The sequence below is a fragment of the Tamandua tetradactyla genome, chromosome 2 (assembly GCF_023851605.1).
Source record: "Tamandua tetradactyla isolate mTamTet1 chromosome 2, mTamTet1.pri, whole genome shotgun sequence".
Classification (NCBI taxonomy): domain Eukaryota; kingdom Metazoa; phylum Chordata; class Mammalia; order Pilosa; family Myrmecophagidae; genus Tamandua; species Tamandua tetradactyla.
In genome coordinates this window covers 116904899-116928414 of record NC_135328.1, presented here as the reverse complement: position 1 = coordinate 116928414, position 23516 = coordinate 116904899, and the positions used below count along the sequence as shown (strand labels likewise).

General features: G+C 40.2%; 2 protein-coding genes across 6 annotated transcripts in view; one reads left to right on the top strand and one right to left on the bottom strand.

Annotated features, from left to right (window-relative positions):
• Positions 1-23516, top strand: part of LOC143673721 (cytosolic carboxypeptidase 1-like) — a 111866-nt gene that overhangs the window by 67672 nt on the left and 20678 nt on the right. For all 5 annotated transcript variants that reach the window (XR_013170541.1, XM_077148600.1, XM_077148599.1 and 2 more), the window contains one exon: positions 21461-21558. Coding sequence is in view for 4 of the 5 variants with exons in the window: in XM_077148600.1 (XP_077004715.1) it covers positions 21461-21558 (98 nt within the window). In the remaining variant the exon portion in view is untranslated. The remainder of the gene's footprint in view (positions 1-21460; positions 21559-23516) is intronic.
• Positions 6556-23516, bottom strand: part of LOC143673722 (uncharacterized) — a 43198-nt gene continuing 26237 nt past the window's right edge. The window contains exons 4-5 of the transcript XR_013170542.1: positions 21423-21511; positions 6556-7715 (exon numbers count right to left, since the gene is read on the bottom strand). The gene's annotated coding sequence lies outside the window, so the exon portion shown is untranslated. The remainder of the gene's footprint in view (positions 7716-21422; positions 21512-23516) is intronic.

Here is a 23516-nt window from a genome sequence, read left to right as displayed (position 1 = left end):
AAAGTCATCCAAAAATTCACAGACACTCTCCAGGAGAAATGGGATGAGGAGAATTTCCATTTGTTTACTTGTTTTTTCCCTTCAGCTTGATTTTCACTATAGACTTATTCATTAAAATATATATATAGCGATATTTTTCAAATACTTTTCTGAGCATATTTCAGAGAGCAGTTTGGCCTGTAAACTTCATGGGTTTACAGGGCCTAAAAGGGCACCCAGGAATTACTAGAGAGTGAGACAGTGTTGGGTGAGCTGTAGGTTTTCTCATCTCATGTATTTTCTACCCTGAAGCCTGAGTTTCACTCTAGAGATCCCCAATCTACAACTGTGTGAGTGCTGATTTGCTGAGCTTTCCAAAACCAAGTCATGTTAAGCTAAGGACTTTTGTGCAAGCATATATGCCTTTTCAAAAGTATGAATGGTTCTTTTTTACCGGCATTTCCCCAAGTGTGTAAGTGTTAGCAAAGAGATTTTCAAGTTAATGAACCACCCTGGCCTCCCTCCCTCTTGTTTGCCCTGATCATTCAAACACATAAATACCACTACGAACAACCCCTAAATCTACTGAGGCTTGTTCTGACTCAACACAGCCGTAAAAATAATATGCCCTCCAGCAGCGGAGTTAAAAACAAAGATGGCAAAGCACTCACTAATTTTCAACAATCCCTCCTTAGAGACCTAATCTTCGAATAAATATTTAACCTTGCTCTGTCTTCAGTCTTAGATTATTTACAAATCCGGCTTTAAAAGTGATTTAAAATGATCCTTCCCTGAGCTATTTGCACACCTCAGGTTGCCTGGTGGTAGGAAACCTGGAAGGCCCTGGCTGGTCTCCCTGTGTTACCAAATGAGGTCTGCAGACAGAGCAGGAGGGCACCCATGACCGTGGGCAGCCCAGGTGGTCCCTGGCACCTTTCATCACCTGTCTGCTAATGGGAAGCATGGGCAGAATTCTGGTCGGTCACAGCAAGTTACCACGAGTGCAGCTTCTGGCAGTGGAACGGGAGGCAGGTACTAAAGCCATTCACAACACTGTCTTAGTTTCCTACAGCTGCTGTAACAAACTACCAGCTGAAAAGAATAGAAATTTATTCTCTCATAGTTCTGGAGTCCAGGAGTTTGAAATCAAGGTGTTGCCAGGGCCGTGCTCCCTCTGAACCTGTACTTGGGGAGTCCTTCCTGGCCTCTTCCTGGATTCTAGTGGTTTGCTGGTGATCTGTGGCATTCCTTGGCTTGCAGCTGTGGCCCTCCGATCTCTGCCTCCATTGAGGCTATCTTCTCTCTGTATCTGTGTCTCTTCTCCTGTTATTAAGGACTCCAGTCATATTGGACTAAGGGCTCACCCTACTCCAATGTGACGTCATTGTAACTAATTCCACCTGCAATGACCTTACTTCCAAATACAGTCCATTCTGAAGTACTCGGAGTTAGGACTTGTTGGGGACTGAATCATGCCCCTTCAAAAAGGCATGTTCAGGAACCAAACCCTGATGACATAAATGAATGAGCATGGCTGTGTTACAATAAAGTCTTATTTACAAAAACAGGTGGCACCCATATGAACTAATTATAACATGTAAACTCATAGACATATGGTACAGAATATAGGTTACCAGGATATAGAATGTGGCTAGAGAATAGGGAGCAGTTAATATGTGCAGAATGTTTAACTAGGCTGAACTTAAACATTTGGAAATGGACAGAAGTGACATTATTGTTACAGTAATTGACAGTGCTGACCAGTGGTTGAATGTGGTAGAAAGAAAGCTGGGAATTAAAACATGGAAAAGTATAGCACTTGTGTTATATATAGAATCTTGTAGTAGACAATGTGTGTGATTAATGTTTTATAAATATTATTCAATATTAAAAAGTTCTTTCATGAACTAGAACTAATGAATGACACTATGACAAGAAGTTTAAATTAGAGAGGTATATGGGGGGAAATATACCTATTGCAAACTATGGACTAGAGTTAACAGTGATTTTAATATTCTTTCATCAATAATAGCAAATGTACCTCACCAATACAATGGGTCAATAATAGAGGGGATGCAGCCCCCTGGAGGGCAGTGTGGTGGTTCCACAGAAGACTAAGGGTGGGTTGCCATATGATCCTGAAACCCCATTGCTCAGTACATATCTGGAGGAACTGAGTGTGGGGATACAAATGGCACACTGGTGTTTATGGCTGCAGTGTTCACAATCCACAATGGATGGAGGTGATCTAAGGGTACAACGACTGACGAATGGAAGGGGTAACTATGCTGTGTGCATACAATGGACTGCTGAGCTGCCGCAAGAAGGAATGGAGTTGTGAGGCATGTAACTACATGAATGAAACTTAAGAATTGTATGCTGAATGAAATGTCAGAAATAAAGACAAATATTATCATGCCTCACTCATATATATTAACTGACTGTACTGTAAAAACTTGGTGAACTGAGGTTGAGAACATGGGTTATCAGGTTGGGGCCTATTGTAAAGGGTCCTAGATTGTAAGCTCTTACAGCAGTCACATATATTAGGAGTTGTAACTCTTATTTCTAAATTCTGAGATACGAAGCTGTTTGTACATAACCTAGTTGTTCCCAGAAAGTTTGGGTAGTTATATGACACCTGAGACTCAGAGTTAGTGCTCTGAAGCTATGAAAGTCAGCAGTACCCCATATAGAAAAGAAACTGTTTAAAAAGTTGAAAAAGGGATCAGACTTTGACTAGAGATATGAATGAAGCTGGTCTGGAGAGGACTGGGGTAGATCGGAATACAGGGTAAAGTGTGAATATCAACCATATTTTCAAAACTTCAACTTTTGTGTGAGACAAAAGGCAAAGATGTTTAGTTGGTGCAAATTATATTTGGGGTAGTGCATTACTTAATTTACCTTGTATGGTCAGTTTAGTTGAACACCATATGTACGTGGAATCTTGAATAGAGCATGAGTTCTTGTTGGTTTGTTCAGGTTAGTGTGATGCCCTGATATACTCCAGAGTAGTTTGGGCAATGAATAAAGAAGTATTTGCAAAGTCTCCTTGGGGGACTGGGGAAAAAGGAGGAAATATTCAACTTCCCCATTTGGAGAATTTCTGATAGTCTCACAAGATGTAGGGACAACCAAATTGATAGACTGAGCCCTCAATCTTGGGGTTTGCCTCTATGAAACGTATTCCTGCAAAGGATAGGCTAAACCTACTTAAAATTAGGCCTAAGAGTCACCCCCCGGAGAATCTCTTTTGTTCCTCAGATGTGGCCTCTTTTTCTGGGCCGGCTCTGTGGGTGGGTTCACTGTCCTCTCCCCAGTGTGGGGCATGACTCCTGGAAGTGTGGGTCTCCCTGGCAATGAGGGACAGGACTCCCAAGATGAGCTGGATCCAGCATCATGTTGGGATTGAGAAAGCCTTCTTAACTGAGGGGGCTGGCGGGGGGGGAGGGTGTTGCAGGGAGGGTTAGTGAGGAGAGAGATAAGACAGAGTAGAGTTTCAATAACAGAGATTTCAGGCAGAGCCAGGAGGTTATCCTGGAGGTTGTTCTTGTGCGTTATAAGATATCCCTTTTTGTTTTGTGGTGTGTTGGAGTGGATGGAGGAAGTGCCTGAGGCTGTTGAGCTGTATTCCAGTGGTCTCAATTCTTAGGGGCAATTGTATAACATTGTAAGCTTTTGCGGTGTGGCTGTGTGGCTATAAAAACCCTGTGTCTAGTGCTCCTTTTGTCCAGGGTGTAGACAGATGAGTAAAAGGATATAGATAAAAAATAAGTGGATATTCCTGGACCATGCATCCCCCAAAAAAGTGGATAATGGGTGGTGGAGTAGACTGGGTGGATTGGGGTACTAGTGGCCAGTGAGAGGGAGGAGTGGGGGCTGGGAATGCATGAATTTTTTCTTTTTGTTTCTTTTTCTGCAGCGATGAAGGTGTTCCAAGGTGGTCGTGGTGGTGAGTGCACGGCTGTGTTGTGGGCCATTGGTTGTGCACCATGTGTGGACTGGATGCGTGTGAGGATTTGTCAGTGGAAATATTTTTTTTAAATTTTTGTTAAAAATTAAAAATAATAGGATAAGAGGTATGGGAGGATTTGGGTTCTTTTTAAATTTTTATTTTTTTTCTGGATTAATGAAAATGTTCTAAAATTGATCATGGGGATGTATGCACCACATGTGATGATAGTGTGAACCAGTGACTGCATACTTTGGATGGTTTGTATGGTGTGTGAATATATCTCAATAAAATAAAATTAAAATTTTCAATAAAAAAAATCAGGTGTCAAGTTGTATTTGGCCTGTAGATAAGTTTGCTAACCCCTTCACTATCGTGTTATGGCTCTAAGAAAGCCTGTATTAAAGAAGTGTTTTAACTTTATATTAAAGAAATGTTTAACATTCATTCAAATGTCTAATCTCCCATGTATGTATTAACATCTTATATCAAAACAGTGTTCTACAGAACAGTTTGGGAAACAAAGTTCTGGGGAGTGTGTCAGGAAAGAAACAAGCTACCTATGGGAGTGTCTCCAAACATTGCAAAGCCTTGGAGATCCGAATATCTAATCCAGAGCAAAAGCTCTGGGAACTTGAGGAAAAGTCATTCTCCCCTTCTAGATAGGCAGGAAATAATCAGCTGCAGAAAAGAGTGTTAGCCAGAGAGCAAGGGAAATTTTAGCAACAGAATCAGAATTCTAAAATGGTTCTAAGGAGGCCTCCCTGGGACTACCTGTTCCAAGGGCAGATCCAAAATCCCCAAGATCAAGCAGCCAACACAATTCTGATCGTCTTTCCAACTCTCAAAGGCCCTCCAGGCTGCTCAGAGTATATTAATCAGATAGACTAACTGCCTCAACAAACAATTCCAAGCACAGCAGAAGTTTATTTCTCATGCACATAAAGTTTCAACAGGTGTTCCTTATTAGTGGGTAGCACTTTTCCATGCAGTAATTCAGGGATCCAGTCCCTTTCATCTTGTGGCTCTACCATGCCTTAAAGTCTCAGGGTCCTTCATTGTGTCCTCTACATTATTCACCCAACAGTCAGGGAAAAGAGAGTGTAGAGGATGGCCCAGAAGGCATCATGGGCCAAGCAGCCACATGAACACATGAACACCCAAAGGGCAGAGCTTGTGTCTCTTCAAAGAACCAAAGAAAACCCCAAGCCAAACGTATGGGCTATGAGGCTTGCACACTGAGTCTTCACTTCACCTTCATTTTACTTTCCACTCCCCATGAGTTCCCTTTCTCTTTACTGCTTTCCCTTCTGAAAGTCTCGGTGTGCTACTTCACATCCTTTTTGTGGCATGGGAGGAAATCATTAGATAAAATGTAATATTAAATCATGTTTCAAGGGAGGAAAAGCAAAGAAAGAATTGCCCATCAAGGGGGTTATCATCAAAGAAAACAAAACCCTAGTTGGTCAGCGGAGTAGTGTTTGCCGAAATTCTTGGGACCCCTTTATTCTCTTCTGAGACAACACTCCAGTTGGGGCATTTCTCCGTGGATTGGACTGCTCGGTGCCAACTCATCACCGCAGGTTCAGCCTCAAGTCTGTGTTGGTTCCCACAGAAAAGAACTGAGAACGTTGTCCTCTCTTCCAGTAATCTCGCAGAAGGTATCACCAACCTCATTCCCCAATAGTGTGACCTCCTCCCAGGGGTCTTGGGCTGTGACCCACAGTCAAGGCAAGATGGAACCCACCTCAGGGTAGGTCAGACCCACTCTCCCCACCCCCACCCCCACCACGAGAGCTTGAGCGCCCCCTTGTGGTCGTTGACCCCTAACTGCTCGCAGATGGCACAAGCCAGACAATGGAAGTTCCATCCTAACCAGGGAACAATGGTGGGAGGGAGAAAGAGAAATACATTTTACTTAGGGGAGGAAAAAAAAGAATACTCTTTTGCTATTTCTGGAATACTAACTGCTATATTTTGAGGTTTAGAAAGAAGGAAAAGATGGCAGGACTCTTGAAGACGCCAGGAGGTGACATGCTCCTTTTGATATTTCTAACTGTCAATAGCATTGTTTTCATCAGGGAACCAGTTTTTCTTTTAAAACCTACATTTGGGGGGTGCAAGGGTAGTTCAGTGGGGGGATTCTCACCTGCCACACGAGAGACCCTGGTTCAATTCCCGGTCCATGTACTTCCCAAAAAAACAAACAAACAAGTAAAACAAACAAAACAAAACAGAAATTCAACAAATAGTGCTGTGATAACGGGAGACTCAGATGGAAAAAGAATGAAATGTGACCCTGCCATCCAGCATACCAAAAAAAAAAAAAAAAAGCTTTTAAAAAGGTATATATTTTGGAAAGCAAACTAGGGACATATTTTGGTGGCACATGCTTAAGACCATGCATCCTTTCACCACAAATGACATCACACATTTACTGTCCTCCCCCCCAAATATAGAATTCTTTGGCATTTGAATCATAAAATCAAATTTTTCTCCCCTATGTTATTCTGTTCTTGCCACATTTCACATAAAATAATGACCAGGGGATGATCAGAATAAATCATACATGTACAAAAAGTTCTGTATGTGAATATATACAGACACATATACACGTATTATACCACTCCCTGAGTACAAATATATTCTCATTTAATCTTCGCATCAACCCAGAGAGACGGGCATGGCATGAATCGTTCCCATTTCACAGATGAGTCACAGCGTCAGACGACACAGATCTGCTGATTCTGCTCCCAGTACCTGCTGCCTCTGATAACAAAGGTGCAAGCTGCATCCCCTTTTGTATGTAACCCATGTCCACACCTACGAGCACCTCCACACTTCAAGTGTGGGTTATTCTTATCTCCTCCTGCCCATGCTTTATGGGAGTAGGGAGAAAGAAACCAGAACACCGAGATGGCTGAGTCGTGCACTTCCCTGCAGCCCAGGGAAGGCATTCGGCCAGTTCCTCATAAGCAGAGTGAGGGCAATCAGAACAGATGACATCTCTGTGCTTCTGATGTGTTTGATGTCCCCTCCTGACATCAGATCTAACCACCCACAACTGTGAAGTGAGGGAGCTGAGACAATAACTTTAAATAAAACTCAAACATGCACACACATACACACTCACATGCATACTTTAAAAGCTGTAAGAGAACTGAGGCAATGATTTACTTACTCAGACACAATATTTTTGGCTTCAAGAGTATCTGCCTCGCTTCAGACATCTTTGAGCCCTTTACAATATACAGACCCTCATTCCTTTCCTTCTGGTTTGATGGAGGAAGATCCCGACAGGCCCCTGCTGAGCCAAGCTGGGTGCAGTGCATCAGAGTCCAGGGAAGCTTCCAGCACTTGCCCAGAGACTGATTCTTGCATCTGTTTAAGACAAAGCAACCTGACCCTGTGCTTCTTCTGTCACCTCACTGTCAAATGTGCTGCATTCCTAAGCCTTGAAAAGTGAAAAGGTCAGTTAGTGTTCTTCACAGACATCTGAAAGCATCTGTAACAGAGTTGTCTGATACATCAAAGTTCTATTTTTTTTCCAAGAGTATTGCTGCTGTGCCCTTCTCCTAGGAGTATTCTTCTTTTAAGGAACCATTTTCCACTCTGTATAGTATTCAGAGCACAACTGGGCAATAACAGCTGAGATGTCAAAACTAAAGATGATTCTACTCCAGGTATCCATATATTGGGTTGTCCACTCCATGATCCTCAATTGTCCTTTGAACACTCAACAGTCTCATGGGTTTTGTAGTGACAGCTCCTCTTCAGGGGTCTAAGAGGTTGTCATAAATAGAGAAATTATAATGTTTGCAATGTCAAGGAAAGGGCATCACTTAAAACTGTTACTCTTGACTTCCGGAGAAGATGGCGGCTTAGTAAGACGCGCGGATCTTAGTTTCTTCTCCAGGACAGCTACTAGGGGAGTAGAAACGATACAGAACAGCGCCCAAAGCCACAACAGAAATAAAAAAAGACAGCGTACCCCCATCCTGGAACGGCTGGCTGGCTGAGAGAAGCAGCTCGGGTGAGATCGCCAAGGCGCGCGGGCCTCAGCGGGCGGGGTGGCAAGCGGCCAGAGTTACTCCCTTCCCCCTTCCCGGGCCGGCTGGGAGAATTGGAGAGGCGGTCCCCTGAAACCGCGGCGGCTGGCGCCCACACCACGCGCGGCCCCCTGGACCAACTGAGAGAATTGGATCGGAAATCCCCAGGCCGCGGAGAACGGTGACAGGTGGGGGAGGCCCCTTCCAAACCCGTGACTCCCCGGGAACGTGCACTCTCCCGGGCGGGCCGCTGCCGCTGGCGCCCTCCCGCCACGCTTGTCGCCCGGGCGACTAGGAAATTCGGACGGGCGCTTTCCCGGGCTGCGGCGGCCAGCAACCCTCCCCGCATTCGGACCCCGGGCCAGCTCGAACCCTTCCAAGCCACTTCGGCTAGCGAACCTCCCGGACGGCGAGAGTTTTCCAAAGTTAAAGGTTCCACAGCACCTTTTACTGGTGGGACCCGCTGACAAACGTGTGCCACAAGCGCCACCTACTGGGCAGGAAAAGAAAAACAGAACCCAGAGATTTCACAGAAAAATCTTCCAACTTTTGGATCCAATACCCAGGGAAATCTGTCTAAATGCGCAGACGCCAACAAGATAACGGATCACGCTCAAATAATTGAAAATATGGCCCAGTCAAAGGAACAAACCAATAGTTCAAATGAGATACAGGAGCTGAGACAACTAATGCTGAATATACGAACAGAAATGGAAAACCTCTTCAAAAACGAAATCGATAAATTGAGGGAGGACATGAAGAAGACATGGGCTGAACATAAAGAAGAAATAGAAAAACTGAAAAAACAAATCACAGAACTTATGGAAGTGAAGGACAAAGTAGAAAAGAAAGAAAAAACAATGGATACCTACAATGATAGATTCAAAGAGACAGAAGATAGAATTAGTGATTTGGAGGATGGAACATCTGAATTCCAAAAATAAACAGAAACTATCGGGAAAAGAATGGAAAAATTTGAACAGGGTATCAGGGAACTCAAGGACAATAAGAACCGCACAAATATACGTGTTGTGGGTGTCCCAGAAGGAGAAGAGAAGGGAAAAGGAGGAGAAAAACTAATGGAAGAAATTTTCACTGAAAATTTCCCAACTCTTATGAAAGACCTAAAATTACAGATCCAAGAAGTGCAGCGTACCCCAAAGAGATTAGACCCAAATAGGCGTTCTCCAAGACACTTACTAGTTAGAATGTCAGAGGTCAAAGAGAAAGAGAGGATCTTGAAAGCAGCAAGAGAAAAACAATCCATCACATACAAGGGAAACCCAATAAGACTATGTGTAGATTTCTCAGCAGAAACCATGGAGGCTAGAAGACAGTGGGATGATATATTTAAATTACTAAAAGAGAAAAACTGCCAACCAAGACTCCTATATCCAGCAAAATTGTCCTTCAAAAATGAGGGAGAAATTAAAACATTCTCAGACAAAAAGTCACTGAGAGAATTTGTGACCAAGAGACCAGCTCTGCAAGAAATACTAAAGGGAGCACTAGAGTCAGAACCGAAAAGACAGAAGAGAGAGGTATGGAGAAGAGTGTAGAAAGAAGGAAAGTCAGATATGATATATATAATACAAAAGGCAAAATGGTAGAGGAAAATATTATCCAAACAATAATAACACTAAATGTTAATGGACTGAATTCCCCAATCAAAAGACATAGAATGGCAGAATGGATTAAAAAACAGGATCCTTCTATATGCTGTCTACAGGAAACACATCTTAGACCCAAAGATAAACATAGGTTGAAAGTGAAAGGTTGGGAAAAGATATTTCATGCAAATAACAACCAGAAAATAGCAGGAGTGGCTATACTAATATCCAACAAGTTAGACTTCAAATGTAAAACAGTTAAAAGAGACAAAGAAGGACACTATATACTAATAAAAGGAACAATTAAACAAGAAGACATAACAATCATAAATATTTACGCACCGAACCAGAATGCCCCAAAATACGTGAGGAATACACTGCAAACACTGAAAAAGGAAATAGACACAAATACCATAATAGTTGGAGACTTCAATTCCCCACTCTCATCAATGGACAGAACATCTAGACAGAGGATCAATAAAGAAATAGAGAATCTGAATATTACTATAAAGGAGCTAGACTTAACAGACATTTATAGGACATTAAATCCCACAACAGCAGGATACACCTTTTTCTCAAGTGCTCATGGATCATTCTCAAAGATAGACCATATGCTGGGTCACAAAGCAAGTCTTAACAAATTTAAAAAGATTGAAATCATACACAACACTTTCTCGGATCATAAAGGAATGAAGTTGGAAATCAATAATAGGCGGAATGCCAGAAAATTCACAAATACCTGGAGGCTCAACAACACACTCTTAAACAACGAGTGGGTCAAAGAAGAAATTGCAAGAGAAATTAGTAAATACCTCGAGGCAAATGAAAATGAAAACACAACATATCAAAACTTATGGGATGCAGCAAAGGCAGTGCTAAGAGGGAAATTTATTGCCCTAAATGCCTATATCAGAAAAGAAGAAAAGGCAAAAATGCAGGAATTAACTGTTCACTTGGAAGAACTGGAGAAAGAACAGCAAACTAATCCCAAAGCAAGCAAAAGGAAAGAAATAACAAAGATCAGAGCAGAAATAAATGAAATTGAAAACATGAAAACAATAGAGAAAATCAATAAGACCAGAAGTTGGTTCTATGAGAAAATCAATAAGATTGATGGGCCCTTAGCAAGATTGACAAAAAGAAGAAGAGAAAGGATGCAAATAAATAAGATCAGGAATGGAAGAGGAGACATAACTACTGACCTCACAGAAATAAAGGAGGTAATAACAGGATACTATGAACAACTTTACGCTAATAAATACAACAATTTAGATGAAATGGACGGGTTCCTGGAAAGACATGAACAACCAACTTTGACTCAAGAAGACATAGATGACCTCAACAAACCAATCACAAGTAAAGAAATTGAATTAGTCATTCAAAAGCTTCCTAAAAAGAAAAGTCCAGGACCAGATGGCTTCACATGTGAATTCTACCAAACGTTCCAGAAAGAATTAGTACCAATTCTCCTCAAACTCTTCAAAAAAATCGAAGTGGAGGGAAAACTACCTAATTCATTCTATGAAGCCAACATCACCCTCATACCAAAACCAGGCAAAGATATTACAAAAAAAGAAAACTACAGACCAATCTCTCTAATGAATATAGATGCAAAAATCCTCAATAAAATTCTAGCAAATCGTATCCAACAACACATTAAAAGAATTATACATCATGACCAAGTAGGATTCATCCCAGGTATGCAAGGATGGTTCAACATAAGAAAATCAATTAATGTAATACACCATATCAACAAATCAAAGCAGAAAAATCACATGATCATATCAATTGATGCAGAGAAGGCATTTGACAAGATTCAACATCCTTTCCTGTTGAAAACACTTCAAAAGATAGGAATATAAGGGAACTTCCTTAAAATGATAGAGGGAATATATGAAAAACCCACAGCTAATATCATCCTCAATGGGGAAAAATTGAAAACTTTCCCCCTAAGATCAGGAACAAGACAAGGATGTCCACTATCACCACTATTATTCAACATTGTGTTGGAGGTTCTAGCCAGAGCAATTAAACAAGAAAAAGAAATACAAGGCATCAAAATTGGAAAGGAAGAGGTAAAACTATCACTGTTTGCAGACGATATGATACTATACGTCGAAAACCCGGAAAAATCCACAACAAAACTACTAGAGCTAATAAATGAGTACAGCAAAGTAGCAGGTTACAAGATCAACATTCAAAAATCTGTAGCATTTCTATACACTAGTAATGAACAAGCTGAGGGGGAAATCAAGAAACGAATCCCACTTACAATTGCAACTAAAAGAATAAAATACCTAGGAATAAATTTAACTAAAGAGACAAAAAACCTGTATAAAGAAAACTACAAAAAACTGTTAAAAGAAATCACAGAAGACCTAAATAGATGGAAGGGCATACCGTGTTCATGGATTGGAAGACTAAATATAGTTAAGATGTCAATCCTACCTAAATTGATTTACAGATTCAATGCAATACCAATCAAAATCCCAACAACTTATTTTTCAGAAACAGAAAAACCAATAAGCAAATTTATCTGGAAGGGCAGGGTGCCCCGAATTGCTAAAAACATCTTGAGGAAAAAAAACGAAGCTGGAGGTCTAGCGATGCCGGACTTTAAGGCATATTATGAAGCCACAGTGGTCAAAACAGCATGGTATTGGCATAAAGATAGATATATCGACCAATGGAATCAAATAGAGTGCTCAGATATAGACCCTCTCATCTATGGACATTTGATCTTTGATAAGGCAGTCAAGCCAACTCACCTGGGACAGAACAGTCTCTTCAATAAATGGTGCCTAGAGAACTGGATATCCATATGCAAAAGAATGAAAGAAGACCCATCTCTCACACCCTATACAAAAGTTAACTCAAAATGGATCAAAGATCTAAACATTAGGTCTAAGACCATAAAACAGTTAGAGGAAAATGTTGGGAGATATCTTATGGATCTTACAGCTGGAGGCAGTTTTATGGACCTTAAACCTAAAGCAAGAACACTGAAGAAGGAAATAAATAAATGGGAGCTCCTCAAAATTAAACACTTTTGTGCATCAAAGAACTTCATCAAGAAAGTAGAAAGACAGCCTACACAATGGGAGACAATATTTGGAAATCATATATCAGATAAAGGTCTAGTATCCAGAATTTATAAAGAGATTGTTCATCTCAACAACAAAAAGACAGCCAACCCAATTACAAAATGGGAAAAAGACTTGAACAGACACCTATCAGAAGAGGAAATACAAATGGCCAAAAGACACATGAAGAGATGCTCAATGTCCCTGGCCATTAGAGAAATGCAAATTAAAACCACAATGAGATATCATCTCACACCCACCAGAATGGCCATTATCAACAAAACAGAAAATGACAAGTGCTGGAGAGGATGTGGAGAAAGAGGCACACTTATCCACTGTTGGTGGGAATGTCAAATGGTGCAACCACTGTGGAAGGCAGTTTGGCGGTTCCTCAAAAAGCTGAATATAGAATTGCCATACGACCCAGCAATACCATTGCTGGGAATATACTCAAAGGACTTAAGGGCAAAGACACAAATGGACATTTGCACACCAATGTTTATAGCAGTGTTATTTACAATTGCAAAGAGATGGAAACAGCCGAAGTCTCCATCAACAGACGAGTGGCTAAACAAACTGTGGTATATACATACGATGGAATACTATGCAGCTTTAAGACAGGATAAAGTTATGAAGCATGTAATAACATGGATGGACCTAGAGAACATTATGCTGAGTGAGTCTAGCCAAAAACTAAAGGACAAATACTGTATGGTCCCACTGATGTGAACAGACATTCGAGAATAAATTTGGAATATGTCATTGGTAACAGAGTCCAGCAGGATACAGACTGTGCAACAGGACTAGATACAAAAACTCAGAAATGGACAACACAATAATACCTAATTGTAAAGTAATCTTGTTAAAACACTGAATGAAGCTGCATCTGAGCTATAGGTTTTTGTTTTGTTTTGTTTTGTTTTGACTTTACTATTATTACTTTTATTTTTGTCTCTATATTAACATTCTATATCTTTTTTGGTTATGTTGCTAGTTTTTCTAAACCGATGCAAATGTACTAAGAAATGATGATCATGCATCTATGTGATGATGTTAAGAATTACTGATTGCATATGTAGAATGGTATGATTTCTAAATGTTGGGTCAATTTCTTTTTTTCCGTTAATTAAAAAAATAAAAAAAGAGAAGGGGTAATTGGAGCTGAAGGGATACAGACTGTACAACGGGACTGGATATAAAAACTCAGAAATGGACAGCACAATACTACCCAATTGTAATGCAATTATGTTAAAACACTGAATGAAGCTGCATGTGAGGTATAGGTTTTTTGGTTTTTTTTTTCTTTTTTCTTTCTATTAATGTTTTAATTCTTATTCTGTTGTCTTTTTATTTCTTTTTCTAAATTGATGCAAATGTACTAAGAAATGCTGAATATGCAACTATGTGATGTTATTAAGAATTACTGATTGTACATGTAGAATGGAATGATTTCTAATTGTTTTGTTAATTCTTTTTTTAATTAATAAAAAAAAAACTGTTACTCTTGCTCAAATGCATGCTCAAACCCAATTTATCTAAAGGAAAGAAAGCACATACAAACTACAGACATTAGAATTCCTCGTTGAAGCAGCCCAGAGAATTTTATAGACTGCCATGTCTTCCAGATTCTCATTCTAGAACTCCCCCAGGCATTTCTGAAGTGCTACAGCCAACCCTGAGAGCCAAAAGTATTCCCCTCGTAGACTTTGGGTAGTGTCTTGCTTTGCCAGGCTGCCGTGTTAAGTACCACATGGTGGGCTGGTTGAAACAATGGGAATTTACTGTCTCATGGTTTCGGAGGGTAGAAGGCTTGCTTCTTTCCGGGCTCACTATTGTTGCAGGGTTGGCTTGCAGCCATCTTTGGAGTGCTCTGCCTCCCTTCGCATGGAGATGCCCTCTCCTTTCCAGCTTCCATGATTTCCAGGTTGTCTTTATAAGGACTCTAGTAATCTGAGCTAAGGCCCATCCCTGTTCAGTTGGCCAATTTTTTAACTAAAAAAAAAAAATTCAGGGCAGGCAGTGGTGGCGCACTGGCAGAGTTCTCACCTGCCATGCCGGAGACCCGGGTTCATTTCCCGGTGCCTGCTCATGAAAAAAAAAAAGAATCATCGTCAAAAGGCCCTGTGGACAATGGGTCACACCCACAGGGACGTGGATAAGATCAGTAACAGGTGTGTGTTGGTGTAATCCAATCCATCACAGGTGCCCTTTTAATGCTCAATTACTGAGAAAACAAAACCACTTCCAAAACAAAGACAACGAAACACGGCTGGAAATACTGAATGGCTGTGTATTCACCGAGTCAGGGCGTGGAAGCCACAGAAGGACAAGCTCTGACTCTCCTTCCCATATTTTTGAAGTCCCTGTCACACTCTGCTAACACTTGGGGCCTGCGAGGGGAGGCATTTGGCTTTGGAAACAGGCAGCTTGAGGTACAAGTAAGGCTCTGCCTCTCTGTCAGTTGCGTTCTCAGGAAAGTGGGTACTTCTGGGCCTCACTGTCCACTGTCCTGAAGGTCCTTCTAACTCTCACACTGTCTGGTTCAACCACTTTTTTTTTTGTACACTGTACAGTGGGGGCCATGTTTCATTCTTTTTCCATATAATTGCAGCCCCATTTGTTGAATTTATTTTGGGGGGATGTGGGAGGGAGAGTGCACAGGCCAGGAATCAAACCCGGGTGTCCCACATGGCAGGCGAGAATCCTACCACCACTGATCTCCCCTTGCACCCTCTCCTAGACCACTTTTGACATTACAAAGCTGACCCCCCACTCATCCCTCAGCAGCGTGCCCTCCCCCGAGCAGCAAGGCATTCATTCACTCAGTAACACCACAAGCTACAAGCACGCTGCTGCCTGCGACTTAAGATAGGGAGAAATCTGCATCCTTTGGTGGCAGGAATTAATGAGGTGGGAAGCAGTGACATGGGTTTTGTCACTCTCCCTAACTGGTTCTTGTCGAGGGCAGGATGCTTTTGCCTGGAGACCTTTGTGATTCTCAGGTATTCAGCCCACCCCACACCCCTTCTTCTCACACACACTTCTCCCCTGGGGGGTGGCTCTGGCTTGGATTGCCACCAAACTCCCACCCAACTCCCAATTAAATATATCGTACAAGTTCTGCGCCTGATGGAGAAGGCCCTTACTTGCCAAGGGGCTTAGATCACTTGACAGTGCATGCCAATTTTCCCCTCCATATTAGTTTTACTGATTAGCCTTTTTTCCCTTTCTTCAGAAAATGACTGCAACTCATTATTTTTAAAGAAGCTTTGACAGGAGTTTGCTCATATACAAAACAATATTTCAACCAAAGGCAAAGAATGCAGATTGCTCCAAAAGCTAAAAGGCAGAGTGGCACCTGAGACCACCTGAGTGAAGTTTAACTGCCATAGCTCATCCCAGCTCGTCTCCATGCAAGGGCAGAAAGTCAGGTGCATGGATGCAAAGAAGCCTAATTGTCAAGGAAGCTGCAGCCTTCCTCTTTTCTTTTTTCACTAATTAACATCTGCAACACAAATAAGTGCGACCTATGTGTAGAAGGGCAGAAAACTGACAGACTGCAGAGAGCTAGGGTTATGTCTCTTTTCTTAAACCCCACCTTTTTCAACCAAAAGCCCTTTAAGAAGAAAAGGAGCAGGTGGGCCACAGTGGCTCAGTGGCAGAATTCTCACCTGCCATGCCAAAAACCTGGGTTCGATTCCTGATGCCTGCCCATGCAAAAAAACAAAAAAGAGAGAATAAAAGGAGCTTAGAAACAACTGGAAGAAAAAAACGAGCTTTGAGACGATGGGAAAAATTCCAAGTAGCATTTATTCTACAAGTTATTTCTGTTTCACCCTGAAACCGAGTAATTGAGTTTAAACCTCTCACACACAGATCAGTAGGAAAGGGTTTCTTTGAAGCTTATACATAAGTAGAAAGGCCTCTCACTTGGAGGAGTGGTGCAGAAAACTGCTTTGAATTGCATATACACAAACAGTAACAAGTAGAAAGTGAAATAGAGCAGATGTTCAAGAAACACCGAACCCTAGAAGTAAAAAATCTGTGTTGAAAAAAACTGAACATAGGAAAATGTAGGGAAATATCTTATAAATCTTGTAATTGGAGGCGGTTTTATAGACCTTACATCCAAAGCAAGAGCACTGAAGAAATAAATAAATAAATGGGAATTCCTCAAAATTAAACTCTTTTGTGCATCAAAGAACTTTGTCAAGAAAGTAAAAAGACAGCCTACACAATGGGAGACAATATTTGGAAACCACATATCAGAGAAGGGTCTAGTATCCAGAATTTATAAAAGAGATTGTTCAACTCAACAACAAAAAGACAGCCAATCCAATTACAAAATGGAAAAAAGACTTGAACAGACACTTCTCAGAAGAGGAAATACAAATGGCCAAAAGGCACATGAAGAGATGCTCAACTTCCCTGGCCATTAGAGAAATGCAAATCAAAACCACAATGAGATATCATCTCAAACCCACCAGAATGGCCATTATCAAGAAAACAGAAAATGACAAGTGTTGGAGAGGATGTGGAGAAAGAGACACACTTATTCACTGTTGGTGGGAATGTCAAATGGTGCAACCACTGTGGAAGGCAGTTTGGTGGTTCCTCAAAAAGCTGAATATAGAATTGCCATATGACCCGGCAATACCATTGCTAGGTATCTACTCAAAGGACATAAGGGCAAAGACACAAACAGACATTTGCATACCGATGTTTATAGCAGCATTATTTACAATTGCAAAGAGATGGAAACAGGCAAAATGTCCATCAACAAGTGAGTGGCTAAACAAACTGTGGTATATACATACAATGGAATATTATGCAGCTTTAAGACAGAATAAAGTTATGAAGTCTGTAACAACATGGATGGACCTAGAGAACATTATGCTGAGTGAGACTAACCAAAAACAAAAGGACTAATACTGTATGGTCTCACTGATATGAACTGACATTAGTGAATAAAAACTTAGAATATTTTGTTGGTAAATGAGACCATCAGGAGATAGAAATAGGGTAAAATATTGGGAAATTGGAGCTGAAGGGATACAGTCTGTGCAACAGGACTGAATACAAAACTCAGAAATGGACAGCACAATGCTGCCTAGCTGTAATACAATTATGTTAGTATACTGAATGAAGCTGCATGTGAGAATGATAGAGGGAGGAGGGCTGGGGGCATAAATGGAATCAGAAAGAAAGATAGACGATAAAGATTGAGATGGTATAAGCTAGGAATGCATAGAGTGTATAATAATAGTGACAAAATGTACAAATTTTAAAAATGTCTGTGCATGAGGAAGAACAAAGAAATTTCATTACTGCAGGGTGCTGAAAATAGATGGTAATTAATATTTTAAAATTTCACCTTATGTGTGAGACTAAAGCAAAAAATATTCAGTACAAAATTTATATTTTGACTAGTGTATTTCCTAATATAACTTATATAGATAGCTTGATTGAACACCATAAGTACTTGGAATCTTGGATAGGACATGAGATTTTGTTGGTTTGTCCAGAGTGATGCCCCAATGAATCCCAGAGGGATTCGATCAGTGAGTGGAAAAGTATTTGCAAAGTCCCCTTTGGGGAATGGTGAGAACGGAGAGAAATTTAACTTCCCCAAGTTGAATTCTTGATATTCTCACAAGCAGTGTGGACAACCAAAGCTATAGGCTAAGTCCCCAGTCCTAGGGTTCATTCATATGAAACTTAACCTCACAAAGGATAGGTCAAGTATACTTAAAATGTAGGCCTAAGAGTCACCTCCAAAAGGGCCTTTTTTGTTGCTCAGATGTGGCCTCTCTATCCAGCCAACACAACAAGCAATCTCACCACCCTCCCCCTGTCTGTGGGGGACATGACTCCCAGGAGTGTGGATCTTCCTGGCAACATGGGACAGAAATCCTAGAATGAGCTGAGACTCAGCATCAAGGGATTGAGAAAACCTTCTCAACCAAAAGGGGGAATAGTGAAATGAGACAAAGTGTCAATGGCTGAGAGATTCCAAACAGAGTGGAGAGGTTATCCTGGAGGTTATTCTTACGGATTAAATAGATATCACCTTGTTATTCAAGATGTAATGGAAAGGCTGGAGGGAACTGCCTGAAAACGTAGAGCTGTGTTCCAGTAGCCATGTTTCTTGAGGATGATTGTATAATGGTGTAGCTTTCACAGTGTGACTGTGTGATTGTAAAACCTTGTGTCTGATGCTCCTTTTATATACCTTGTCAACAGATGAGTAGAACATATGGAATAAAAATAAATAATAGGGGGAACAAATGTTAAAATAAATTTAGTATGAAATGCTAATGAAAGTGAGGAGTAAGGGGTATGGTATGTATAATTTTTTTCTGTTATGGTTTTATTTCTTTTTCTGTTGTCTTTTTATTTCTTTTTCTGAACTGATGCAAATGTTCTAAGAAATGATGAATATGCAACTAAGTGATGATATTGTGAATTACTGATTATATATGTTGATGTTTTAGTTCATTTGTTAAATTTTTTTAATTAATAAATAAATTTTTAAAAAAGAGTGTGTTATTTAATCTCCATATATTTGTGAATGTCCTCATTCTTTGGTGGTTCTTGAGATCCAGCTTCATCCCATTGTGATCAGAGAAAGTGCTTTGAAGAATTTCAGAATTTTAACATTTATAAAGACCTGTTTTGTGCCCCAGCATATGATCTATCCTGCAGAATGCTCCATGAGCACTAGAGAAGAATGTATAACCTTGTGCTTTGGGGTGCAATGACCTATATATCTGTTAGGTCTAATTCATTCATCAAGTTATTTAACTTCTCTATTTCCTTGTTGATCTTCTATCTGGTTGTTCTACCTATAGAGGAGAGTGGTGTATTCCATTTGTAATCAGTCAAGGGGAATTTCTTCTGCAATGAGTGATGCTTAATATAATCACTGGAAGCCTTTTAAGGAGGATTTGGAAGAGACAGGCTCTCTTCTCTTCCTGCTTCTCTTCCTACTATTATTGTTGAAACACTTATCGCTCCCTTCAGTTTTGCCAATGTCTGTCTCATATACTTTGAAGCTCCTTGATGTGGAAGTGTAAACATTTATGATTGTTATAAATTCTTGGTGAATTGACCCTTTAATTAGTATATAGTGTCCTTCTTTGTCTTTTATAATGTCTTTACATTTGAAGTCTATTTTGTCCAATATTAGTATAGTTTCTCCTGCTTTCTTTTGGTTACAACTTCCGTGGCAAATCTTTTTCCATCCTTTCACCTTCAGTCTATTTGTATCCTTGTGTCTAAAGGTAAGTCTCTCGTAAGTAGCATATAGCTGGATGAGACCATTCCCTTTTGTAGAAGGGAGTGATGCTGGCAACAGGGAAGACCAGTCATAGGCTTATTAGAAGGATGAACTAAGGTGTCTGCTATGACTATTTTTGTAATCTGTTCAATTAATAAACAGTGACTGCGTTCAAATTGAAAAAAGAAAACAAAATCCAATTAACTGGTAAATGCTGCAGACTAAAACAGCATGATGGAAAGCTTGGCAAATGTGTGTCTGTTATCACCAGTCCCAAAGAGGAGGAGAAGACAGCTTTACTGTTATACAAAATATAAACACAATTTTAAAAAGGCTTACGTTGATGATATTTTGAGGGATATAAGCCAGGTACAAAAGGACAGATACAGTATGATCTCACTGATATGAAATAATTAGAATAAGCAAATTCATAGTGAATGAATGTAGATTACCAGGGGATTGGGTAGGAAATGGAGATTTAATGCTTAGATTGTACACTTTCTGTTTGAGTGATGGAAAAGTTTTTGTAATGAATGGTGGTGATGAGAGCATAATTTTGGAAACATATTTAGCAGCACTGGATCATATATTTCATTGTGGATAAAAGGGGAAATGTTAAGTTGTATGTTACAAGAAAAAAAAGTTTTAAATCCGTAGGACTGTATAACACAGTGAACTGTCATGTTCCGAAGATACCACTTACTTCCTTATCTTAGCATTTTAGTTTCTTCTTCCTAAAAGTCACACTCACTCTTTCTTATAATCATAGAAAGATCTGATATACTTTCTTTACAGTACTGCTTAAATATCACCTGTGATAATATTTAATATTACCTGTGATAAATCACAGATCACCTGTTCTGTGATCACTGTAATGACTGGTAAACTCTTGGCCCTTTTGCAATTAGTTGTTCCATCTTTGGTTTACCGTAGCATTTTTTTTAAAGATCTTCTTTTGAAGAGGGAGATTATATTTTATTCTTTTTTTTTAGCATTTTAAAATATATCTTCTGTATTATAATTACTTATTTATCTCTGCATTTTAATCTCATGAGCTCTGTGAGGGCAGTGATTATATTTACACATCATTTTAAAAATTCTCAGCAGACAGCATAGTACATGGCACATGGTAGTCATTGAAACAAGTAATGGAGGTGAATATAAAGGGATGAGGTGAGTTAGTGAAATTTAACGTAAAAAGTAAGGATGTTTCATGCAGGCTCTTGTAACATGAGACATTATTAAGCTTTTAAACTGAGAACATTAGTAAAAACCCATTCAGTTTTGCATTGCTTTCCAAATTTTAAAGCACTTTCACATATTATCTCTTGGGTTTTTTAATGTTGACTTGGGACAAACCTCGAGATGTTTTTAATAAGAAATCTCATTAATTTTTCTTTTGGTGATTGAAAAAACATCATATATATAACATTCTGCTTTTTGAAGTGTGTGCTGTGGAATGCTTACCTCAGGTCTGCTTACTTATAGCATATTTTGTGTCACAGTGGATGACATAGTGCATGAAAGTGATGACAACGATGATACTGATTTGGAAGCTGAAAATGAAACCGAAAATGAAGATGACCTAGATCAAAATTTTAAGGTATAAATTTCTGTGATTAAATAGCTTTGTAAATTATATATGCTATAGTTCTAAACAAAGATTTAGTAAAGGGAGATGGCTAATGGTACATGAATTTTTTGCCCAGTTTTTTGTTGTGATGACCATGGATATTATTAAAAGAACAAATAATGTTTCTTCAAAGCCACTGGCCTTTAAAGTAACTTCTTTCTTTCTCAGACCAGGAAGATTTTGTCTGTTTTGACAAAATATTTGAAAGTATTTCAAATAAAGTAGTTTGAGATTATTGTGGCAGTTTAATCCAAAACTCATTACCCTCTCTTCAGCAATCTTTTGGGGATACAGAAACAGTAGGAAAATAGTGTTTAACTGATGTGTTTTTGTGAGAATTTGTATTTACTTAATGATTAGATTTCATTTAATTCGACCAGGAAATAGACAGAAGTGTTGATTAAATTGGGAAAAGAAAATTATTGTCATGTTAACTGTTAGGTAAAGGAAGCAAGTGAGTTTCAAGAATTATATTGTGTCTCTGGAAGTCTAAAAAGCTGATAATTTTGCTTTATTCAATGGTAGAGAGGGCTAAAAAAATGGCTGATGGTCTCCTTCATTTGCCAACTATTTAGCTTTTTGATATTTTGGGATGGGGTGGTTAATTTGACTCTTGTCTTCTTGGGACTTTTTGTCTCAGAATACCATACTAATAATGGCATACAGGTCTTCCGGAGAAGATGGCGGCTTAGTAAGACGTGCGGGTCTTAGTTCCTCCTCCAGAACAACAACTGAAGAAACAGAAACAATAAGAAACAGCTCCCGGAGCCACGACAGAGACCAAAAAGACAGCGTACCCCATTCTGGAACGGCTGAACGGGCAGGGAGAATCCGCTGCGGTGAGATACCCAAGGGGCGCGCGTTTTCCCGGCTGGGGCGGCTGGCGACTGGGGTCCCCTCCACGCACGTGGCTCCCCGGTCTGACTGGGAACGTTGGATAGCGGGGCCCTCCCGCCATGCTTGGCGTCTCGGGCCAGCTGGGCAATTTGGACCGGCACTCCCCCAAGCCAGGGCGGCCGGCGACCCCCCCCCCGCCACGCGCAGTTTCCCGGGCCGACTGCGAGATTCAGATTGGCAAGTTAAAGGAGACACAGCATCTTTTACTGGTGGGACCCGCAGACAGACGAGCGCCACGAGCGCCACCTACTGGGCAGGAAAAGAAAAACAAAGCCCAGAGATTTCACAGAAAAACCTTTCAACCAGCCGGGTCCCACACCCAGGGAAATCTGATCAAATGCCCAGACACCAGCAGAAAATAATGGATGACGCTTGGAAAATTGAAGATATGGCCCAGTCAAAGGAACAAACCAATAGTTCAAATGAGATACAGGACCTGAGACAACTAATGCTAAATATACGAACAGAAATGGAAAAACTCTTCAAAAACCAAATCAATAAATTGAGGGAGGACATGAAGAAGACATGGGCTGAACAAAAAGAAGAAATAGAAAATCTGAAAAAACAAATCACAGAACTTATGGGAGTGAAGGACAAAGAAGAAAAAATGGAAAAAAACAATGGATACCTACAATGGTAGATCTAAAGAGACAGAAGCTACAATTAGTGAACTGGAGGATGGAACATCTGAATTCCAAAAAGAAACAGAAACTATAGGAAAAAGAATGGAAAAACTTGAGCAGGTGATCAGGGAACTGAATGACAATATGAAGCGCACAAATATACGTGATGTGGGTGTCCCAGAAGGAGAAGAGAAGGGAAAAGGAGGAGAAAAACTAATGGAAGAAATTATCACTGAAAATTTCCCAACTCTTATGAAAGACCTAAATATACAGATCCAAGAAGTGCAGCGCACCCCAAAGAGAATAGACCCAAATAGGCGTTCTCCAAGACACTTACTAGTTAGAATGTCAGAGGTCAAAGAGAAAGAGAGGATCTTGAAAGCAGCAAGAGAAAAACAATCCGTCACA